Source organism: Jatropha curcas, chromosome 4 (genome assembly GCF_041381405.1).
Source record: "Jatropha curcas cultivar XTBG-Jc1 chromosome 4, XTBG_Jcur_1.0, whole genome shotgun sequence".
NCBI classification, from domain to species: Eukaryota; Viridiplantae; Streptophyta; class Magnoliopsida; order Malpighiales; family Euphorbiaceae; genus Jatropha; species Jatropha curcas.
The window spans coordinates 26,959,805-26,969,921 of NC_143154.1; the positions used below are offsets into that span (position 1 = coordinate 26,959,805).

The 10,117-nt window shown below is 32.4% G+C and overlaps 1 protein-coding gene and 1 long non-coding RNA gene across 2 annotated transcripts; both read right to left on the minus strand.

Annotated features, from left to right (window-relative positions):
• LOC105646838 (uncharacterized) lies at positions 1 to 2,002 on the minus strand. The gene is made up of 5 exons (XM_012232773.4): positions 1,830 to 2,002; positions 1,707 to 1,747; positions 1,351 to 1,492; positions 790 to 857; positions 1 to 589 (listed from the first exon to the last, which is right to left on the minus strand). The coding sequence occupies exons 1-5, from the start codon at positions 1,921 to 1,923 to the stop codon at positions 281 to 283; spliced, it is 654 nt and encodes a 217-aa protein (XP_012088163.1). The 5' UTR covers positions 1,924 to 2,002; the 3' UTR covers positions 1 to 280.
• Positions 2,003 to 3,905: 1,903 nt separating this feature from the next.
• LOC149497104 (uncharacterized) lies at positions 3,906 to 6,628 on the minus strand. The gene is made up of 2 exons (XR_016320553.1): positions 6,282 to 6,628; positions 3,906 to 4,188 (listed from the first exon to the last, which is right to left on the minus strand). It is a non-coding gene; the product is annotated as an uncharacterized LOC149497104 (long non-coding RNA).
• Between the last annotated feature and the right edge of the window lie 3,489 nt (positions 6,629 to 10,117).

The window sequence follows — 10,117 nt, forward strand, 5'->3', positions numbered from 1 at the left end:
AAAACAAACTAATGTTAATTATAAAGTACACTTAATGTACAAAAACTTATATGTTTCTACATCTAAGTGTGATACATGTTAGAACAAAAAAGAAAGAACAAACAACACTAAAGGGGGCAAAATTGTATCCTACGTGGGTTAACTAAGTGACTTCACTTAATTCCCTATTGGGATAAAGGGGGCAAAATTGTGAATAGTCAAAAACCCATATCTATTATCTAGCTAATTAGGGTTTAATTTACTAATTAATTAAGTTTTTATACTACACATTTTTTATTAATTAATGAATAGGCACATGATTGTTGATTGGTGGCTTCCGGCGAGGCCTATCCATTCCTTTATAATCTTTGTTCATTAGGTTCACAATCTCTTTAGTTGCCTCAAGAAGCCTTTGTGTTTCTTCAACTTTATTAGGCTTTTCTTGATTTTCAGATCTTTCCAAGCTGGCTTTGGTTGGCAATTTCTTGGATTCTTGATTAGATTGTTTTTTAGGATTTCTGTTTGAAAGATTGACTTCTGCCTCTGTGCTCCTTGGACTTCCCAATCTGCCAGATTTTTCTGTCTTTCTCTTCCAAGTTTTCATTTTTTTCTGGTTTTAAAAAAAACATTGTTAATCATGTTGAATTGAATACATGAATTAATAATTTGACAATCGAATATCCGTCTGATAATAAAAAATTCAAACACTAACTCTGAATCAATAATTTTAATTATTAATTTATACTCGAAAAGAGAAGCCAGAACATAAATAAAAATTCAATAAAAAATTTTTTCAATGTCAAATTATACCTGATGATTCAAATATTGGTCCTGTGATCCTTCAAGAGACCTCTCTGCTAAAGCATTATTCTGTTCATCTGCATAGATATACAAATAACAAATTCTCCAAAAAATGAATAATTACCATATATACTCATATTCTCACATGCCACTTCCTACAATTTTTGGGTACAAAACCTTAAAACATGTAAGAAATTTCACATGCATGGACATAAATTTATATAACAGTGAATATTTTCTATTGCAATAAATACAAGTAAAAGCAAAAATTGGATTAGATTCCCTGAATTAAGCTTCAAAATTGTACACTACACATATATATACAAGTAGTAGAATATATATATAGCTACACATGATTTTAGTGTACTTTAGCAGACAAATGGGATCTTATGAATATCAAGAATCAGTTATGGTTAGGAGAATGGTGTTTAGGTCCATGATAATCTTCACCAAAAGCTACAAAACCCTTTTGAGGATTAATACTACTTCTCTCTTTAAATTTACATTGTTCACTAAAATTTCTCTCTACTACTTCAACTTTGTTACATTTGGTATCAGAGCAGTTTGCACCTGAATTAGCTTCTCCATGAAAACCTCGCCCTTTCTGACCCTGTGTTTCTCTCCTCAACTCTACTTCATGAACCGCCATTTTCTTTCCTCCAAGCCCTAATTTTCTCGTTTTGGTGATGGTGAAACCATGATCAACAAGTTCCTGTGCATAAAAGTATGCTCAACATAATAAAATGAGATAACCAATAAGCTATAACTCATGCGCTAGTTACTGAAGACATTTTCAGGACTGTGAAATACTATTTTGAACTCCAATCAAAAATTTTTTAGCAAAATAAATAATAAATGTCGGGCTTTAGGAGAAGATTAATCATCCGAAAAATAGCAAAGATTATGAAATAAGCAAATATATATACCTTTTGAAGCACAAGAAGCTTATCTTTATCCATTTCCCAATCTACAGAATGAGGTAAAAACAAAAATGAAATTTCTTGTTAAATGAATGGAAAGAAAGATTATATATAGATAGATGTACATACCTTGAAGATGAGCATGGGCACAAGAGTAGTCTTTAAGAGCATTGAGAAGAAAGAGCAGGCCTAGCACTAAGCTTATAAACCTTATGTACACCATATTCCTTTTCCTTGGTTAGTATGGTTTGTGTTTTTCATGAAATGAAAAGAGAGAGGAAAGTTGGAACACATAAAGTGGGGTTTTATAGAGTTTTTGGTTTTTCAAACCCAAGTCAAAGCTAGGGTTCCGACATTTCCCTACCTAACAAATAAAATTAATATATTACTCCTGACTACATGCAGAACTAGGAAAACTCAATATTAATTTTTTAACAAAATAAAATAAAATAAAAAAGAACTACCTTATGCTTTCAAATAGGTATGGCCACCGGTTCGGTTCTAACTGGAACCGAACCGTATTGTAGACGAACCGAAATTGGACTGGAACCTGCGGTTCAAAGGTCGATTAAGGTTCATGTGAATTTTTAAAATATGAACCGAAACAGGCGGTTAACCGGCGGTTCCAATCCCGTTCGAACCGGATGCACAAAAAAATTGTAGTTTAAAATTTTTATAAAAAAATTTATATCACTTGATTTGATTGCAGTTGATTTGATTTATGGTGAAGAGAAGTACAATGATACATAAGTTATAAGAAGTAGTGAAAAAAATAAACATTTTTTTACTTAATTTATACAAAAAAATGGTACATGAATAGTTGATTTATAAAAAAAAAAAAAAAACTTTCAAATGTATAAAAAAAGAGTGTAACGAATAGTTTTTTATATGATAAATGTTTTTTATTTATTTTTTGGTAAATAAATTTTATTCATTTTTTAATCATTTATTTATTTATTTACTATAATTTACTAAATTATCCAAAAATATACTTGCTATTTTTCTGTTATAAGGGACAATTTGGGAAACTAATAAATGAGAAACGTGTATAAATATGATGAGTTGATGATTTTTTATTTCACAATCAATTATATCATAACTTTTCTCTTATTCTCAATCAAAATTCTCTCAAATTTTCATATTTCATTATTTTTTCTATTGCTTTATTTTCCTTAATATTGGAATTATCTATTGTTTATTTTTTACTTTCTTACATCCAATTTCAAATTCTTTCTCTAATCTCAATTTTTTCTATTCATAAATTTACTTCATTTGATTTTTTTAATAATTTTCTTAGTATTTGAAAATAATAATTTCCAACTCATTTCATTAATTTTATATTCCATTTATAGTTTTTTTATATTAGTGAATTAGCAAAATTTGTAAATTTAATGTAATAATAGTTCTAAGTTAGTTAATAGAAGTTTTTGTTTTAAAATTTTATAATAATTTATTTAGTTAATAAAATTTAAACATTTTAAAATTATTATTTATTTATGAATTCGGAATCAAAATTTTATTATTTTTTTAAAAATTTGCGTAATGCCGGAACCAAATCGGAACCGTAATTCGAACCGTCGGTTCTCCGAAACCGTGCCAGAACCGGAACCGGAGATTTAAGGGTCGGTTCCGGTTCAAAATTTTAAACATCTCGAACCGGCGGTTCACTGAACCGGCCATATCTACTTTCAAAAGCTTGAATGTACGTACAATCTAGTTAATTCATGAAATAAAATAGAAAAATGAGTGATAATTTTGATTTTTTTAAGAAAAAGAATTTTGAATTTTACGTAAATCTTTAATGATAAATAATATAACAAAATACTTCATTTTTGTAATTTTGTAAATATCTGTTAATAATAAACTTTAATTATAACTTTCAATTTTTACTTATTTCTTGTTCATTTTCAAAGGACAAAAAGTCGATTACTTGATCATTCTAGCATTGAATATAATAAAATACATACTTTATTAAGTATAGACACTTAATATTACTCGCTAATAGGGCTGTAAACGAGATAAGCCGAACCGAGTTTTGGTGAGCTCGAGTTTGGCTCGATAAGGATATACTTGTCACGACCCGTTTCCGTGGGCCGGACCGGCACTAGGGCCCAGGTAAGCTTAAGGCCCCCGAGGCCCGTAGTAAGCCTGAAACGCTAGAATCTATTATCTCGATAGAAAATTTCAACATTCAGCCCATATGAATATGAAAGATAAACCTCAATATTTTATTAAATCTCGGCCCAAATTTATAAGCTACAACATTCCACAGTTCGGGCCTAATTAACAATGCATCACATTTATAATATGGGTTCACATAATTATCTCATCTATAATAATAAATGATTAAAAGTATACAAATCCTACAACTGCGGAGTCACTAACTGTTAGTATACATAACAAAATAATTATGGAACTAGGAAAAATTCTTTATTGCCCTACGCCGAAGAAACATAGCCTAAATCCGATTAAAGGAAAAACCTACTTCCTGAAAAATCAAACAAGACATGTGAGTTTTCTAAGAAGTAATAATTATTGCACAACACACGCAGTCACACAAATGTGTACACATATTAATCTAGTCATCCGACTAGTTATATGCTCACGCAGCCAGTCACACAAATGGCATATCACCAGCACTCACAATCATAAACATCTTCATATAATCACATCACGTGGAAATTAGTCAGTGGCGCCACCTGAAACCCCAACGAGCCGTCCTCACACATGGCTCGCCCTCTCATACATGTGCACCAGGGAGCCGATCCCCCATACGGCCAACTGGTCTAATCCTCACTGACCAGTCCTCTCATTGTATTTCCATTCTCTCTTTTCTTTTCCATACCAACAGGAGGCAACCCGGTGGTCTCCATCCAATCTAGATCATCAAGTACTCACAACAGGAGGCCACCCTGCGGGCTACAATCAAATCTAGATTATCAGGTGCGCAACAACAAGAAGCCATCCTGTGGTTTTCCACATAATCCATTTCATCAGGTGCACACGGGGGCGCCGATCTCCCATTTTCCCGGCCGACGGTCAAATATCATATAATATTCGGATCCATATCACAGACCGTCCTCACAAACCCACGGTGGTCCACTTCATCCCAATTCCACACAAACAAAGCATAGCATTATCACAACACAATTAATCAAACATTGCAATCAAATGCAGACATATTAATCAATTAAACATCGTAATGCAATGCACAATTAAACATCCAAAATCAATGCAAATAAATAAATAAATAGTATTAACAATAATAAAATAAATAAATAAATATGTAAATAATTAAATGAGTAATAAAGATAATAAATAATCAGAGCACTCTATTTATTATGTACCAAGTTATAGAATTAATCTAAATGAACTTATTTAATCATGTCATTCATTAAAACTAGTCTAGGTTCTATTGAAATTTCTGCAGCACCTCCCCTAAAAATTGGACTATCTACCTGCTCAAATATCACAATATTACTATATATTTATCAAATCAATGCACACAGCCCATCCGCCGGGCAATCCATCAATTTAAAATCCCATCCTCCTTCCAAAATAACAATGTCAACACTCAACCATTAATTTACAACTTACAATAACCTCCAATTATGTTCCAATGATAATACCAATCATTCTTTACTTCATATAATTATAACTAGCTTCTATAGCTAATTGCCAAACATATGAAAGCTTTAATACATATATAATTATAATCGAATAAAACTTGTATCATTAAGTTAATTTCAATTACTTTCATTTGATAGTTTCGTAGTGTCTAACTATTATAGTACTCTTTATCAAACTCTCATTTCTTCATCCTTGCTTAAAGATAACAACCACATATTATACCTTTATTAAATTTTAAATTAGCCACTAAGAACAAATGCTTCAATTAAACTAACATTTAATGGATACATCTATTAAGAAATCCAATTTTACAACTTAAGATATACCAACTAACTAATTCCTAGCAAGAATTAAATCTACTACTATAAAAATTCCATATAAAGCAATAATCTATATAAATGATTGAAAATAACTGCTGCCACTGCCCAAAGTTTCTCAATTCTTATCAAACTTAGTCATTCGAACCTCTACATCCACAACAAGTTATGAAGAGCGCATTTATTCTAACAATATAAACTTGGTTCAAGCAAAAATCCATGATTTCCTCTAACTAGAAGTTGCCAATATATCAAAGAAATCTTAAGTTATTGATAAAATTCATGCATTATATGTTACTTAACCCATTTCCCCTTAAGAACTTAATTTATAACTTCGTTTGCATTATACCACAACAATTATTCAAGCTAAATAGTTAAAATAGCAAGCTGCCATTTCAGGTTTATCAATTCTTTCACCAAAATATGCATTAAACTAAATAACTTATTCACTTGTATAAGGAATTTCAGTTTATAAATCAATTTAAAGAGTAAAATCAAAGCTTCTAATTATTCACACTCAAACAGTAGCAAATTTAGGGATTTATACTCTACCCAACTTGATTCATGCATCAAATTTATACTCTTGTTCAAACAATTCACTAAATGTATCAAAGAAGGTTGAAATCCGACTTACCCAGCTGAAAAACGCACTAAATACTGAAATTTCCCCGTTAAAGTGACCGGAAGCAGCTCCCTTGCTCAAAAACCATTTATATCGATGCTAGCTCGATTGGAAGTGAAGGGAACAATGGCTGAAGGAGTTGCACACCGGCTAAGGGCAATGTCGTCGGAAAAACGAAAGAACAGGGCTGGTTGAGCTACTGTCCCGATGGGAACGCAAAACCGCAGTTCCTTGCGCACTGTGCCAACCGGAACGGGAAGAGAGCGAGGGCTGCTGCAGTGAGGAGGCGACAACGAGGCCGGCGATGGTCTCAGGTGGTCGGAAAAAGAAAAACAAAAAAAAAGAGAGGGGGAGGGCTGTCGCGCGCCTGGCGCTGGCGCAAGGAAGAAGAAGGAAACGAAAAGAAAAAGAAAAGAAAAAGAAAAGAAAGAAAAAAAAAAATCTTGGGGCTTCTAGACCATTCCGGTTCGATTCGAACCGGTTTGGTCTAGTTTAATGATTCGCCTCAATTTTTGCTCGGTTTGCAGTTTTTTTCACTTGGTTTTCAAGCTATTTGTTTGGTTTTCGAAAGATCAATTTGGTTTTAAGGCCTGGTTCGATTTATTTTAATTATTTAGTTTGGTTCCATAATATTTTCTCCATTCACTCAATATAAATAAAATATGAACAATTATGATATTTGATTTTTAGGATAATTAATTTATATATATTCATAACAGATTAAATTGCTTTCATATTATTTCTTGAAAATTTTTAACTGTTCTCAAATCGAAAATTCTGACAATATATTTGGGCTTGGGCCCAACTCACAACACTTTGGACCCAAATTTAAGATTGTTTGGTGTTTAAAGCCCATATAATCAAAAATCGAAATTTTTGATTTAATAAAAATTTAAAAGTTTTGAAAATAAAAATTCGGAGTATTTCAATCTCCCCCCCTTAAGACAATTCGTCCTCGAATTGAAATCTAGCAAGGGTAATAGGAGCAGAGATATAGGTGATTCTAAAGTCATAGGAGATACTCCAAATATTAAAAAGTCAGCTCAAGAGCGAATAAAATAGGCCGAGTGAAGGGAATAGGTAGGGCGTTCTGATTGTTCTCCTACCGCCAATCATCCGACTTAGTGCCAACTAGCTAAAACTTACAAGAAACTTGAGTTTATTCCCTAACTCTCCAATCACTCTCTTCAGACAGCTACTGAAATCTTTAGAAAATCTTTCTTTGATTAAAGTTTTATCTTAAAATCGTTTTAGCAGTAAGTTGCATATATATATATATATATATATATATATATATATATATATATATATATACCATTAACTACCGAAGATCGACCGATTTAAGTATTTATTATAAATCAAACAAGAAATGATTTATATTATCCAAATTTATATCAAACATATCAACTAAAATAGATCTATTATTTAGATCAATTAATATTTCAAAAATATTTAAATTAATATTATATATTGTAATCAAAATATTATTTTCTCTTAAATTTACAAAAACATGAATATAATTCATATGGTACTTAGCGTTGTAGCACAAAGTTTCCCTTGTTTATCAGGTGCAATGATAAACACCAGGAGGTTATGTGTTTCCAGCTGATATACCAAAGAATTTTAATTTGAACAGTAATTGTTTAAGGATGAACAGTATCCGTTTTAATCTAAACAGTAAATGAACAGTATATGTTTATGAACAAATAAGAACAATATTTCTGATGTGGAAGATCACACGAAGGTGCAACCACAGAGCATACTTATAAATTTACAAACTAATATTTATCAATTAACTCAACCAATTTTAATTATTTGATTTTAATTAAGGTTGAGGGTTCCTGCAACCTTAGCCTGGGGTCCCCAGAACTAAGTCAGAATGTGGAGGGAGAAGAGAAGGAAGCCTTTAACAGGGCTTAGTAGTAGCAATTTATAAATTTAAATAAATAACTTTATTTAAATATGAAATTCAAATTTAAACTTACAAGTGAAAGTTTACAATCCAGACTTCGAACGTTGAATGCTTACAAAGAACTCTTGGGTGAGAGGATGAGAGAGTTTAGAGTATTTGGTTATACAAGCTTATGCCTTCACAAGAGGATAGGCTCCCTTTAAATAACATAGAAAAGAATCTTTACTATTCTACTTTTACTATTTATGAACAGTGCTTGGTCTGCCACCGAATCTTGAGCAGTGTTGACTTTTACTGTGGATGAACAGTTGTTGGTCTGCCACCGAATCTTTACTGTGGATGATACGTTGGCTTTTGCTGTAGAAACAGTGATTTAACTTTTACTGTTGAATGATGGTGAAATAAGGTTTCACTTGCCTTTTACTCAGATGAGGACGATGTGTCCTTCTTTTTCTTTTCTTTTTTTCTTTGCTTTATTTTTTTGCTTTAATTTTTCTTTTGCCTTATCAGCTTTGCTTTTGACTATAATGGATTCAAAAGCTTCATCATTACTATCTTCGTTGGAGGATAGTGAGAATGATGTTGATGACGAAGAGGAAGCCATATCAGCCCACCTCTGTTTGCTTGATTTAGATATTTTACTGGAACAGTCTGCATGCTTTTTACTTGATGAGGGTTTTACTGGAGAATCAGAATCTGTTGAAAGATGCTGAAGCATTTCTTGACAGATTCTTTTATACTCATCCGGAGTTTTAGCAGCAGCTAACCTTGCTTGGCACTGTGCTTTTTGGATTCCGAAAGTCGGTTGATCTTTTAGTGCAAGAGTGGTTGCATAGGTTAATGGAGAAACCTGTTTTAATTTATCACGTATCCAGAGATCAATTTTAAGTTCCGTGGTAGAGTTCTTGAAAGATCCCCACCATTTAATCTTGTGTCTTTTTACCAACATAGGAATCTGGTATGTTCCTACGGCATACTGAGTGTCCAAATACCATTGATATACCCAGGGCGTGAAGAAGGCCATACAATAGTACATAAGAGAAGGAATATGGGCTTCTGCAGGATTGGGTTTATAATGGGCTTTAAAATACTGATATAATGCCTGGATTGGAGGAGGGATAATTTCATTGGAAATTCCCCTAGTTTCCCACCATTTTTTAAACCAGTTAGGCACTTTACAATCAGTACGAAAGGATGTGTCAAAATAGATTAACCATGAATGCGTAGCATTGGGATTTTGAATAGCAAAAATTTTTTCCCATGCATCACGATAATCAAAATAATTGTAGACAGTACTGTGGACATGTTTATATAAAACTTTAAATTGTACAGGGGTAGAAAGAGAGGGTTTAGGCCAGTCCTTGGGATGAAGAATCCGTTGGATTTTAAGTGAAGAATATAAAATAACAGATTTATTTTTTGAATCATAATTATGTTTAATTTTTACAGATCCAGTATCCAAGAGAATATTATGATAATATTCTTGGGGTTTTGAAAGATCAGTTGGAGCAAAGTACCAATCCTCAGGGTAGTACTGTTTTAAAACAGACCAAGGATTAGTGTTATGATATCCATCTTCTATTTCAATTTCATAATGAAAAATAGTTTTAAGAAACCATTTATGTATACCTTGCGTATACTGGATTTTTGGCAAATCCACAGCCATCAACGGATTTGATAAGTCTTTACTGCCTACCGTTTGAGACAGACTAGCCGTACCATGAACGGGTACGATCGCTTTAGGTGTAGAAGACATACCTGGCGCCTCTGTGGAAGAGGACGCTATACCTTGTAACGCCTTAAACACTTCTGGAGATTGACTTAGCTGTTCAATCCATTTTTTAAGATCTGGAGAAATTTTAGTGTTTAGGGTTTTAGGCAAATCTTCTGAATGCTCAGAGAGAGCTTTAGTGGGTGATTCAGGTTCTTCTTTAGG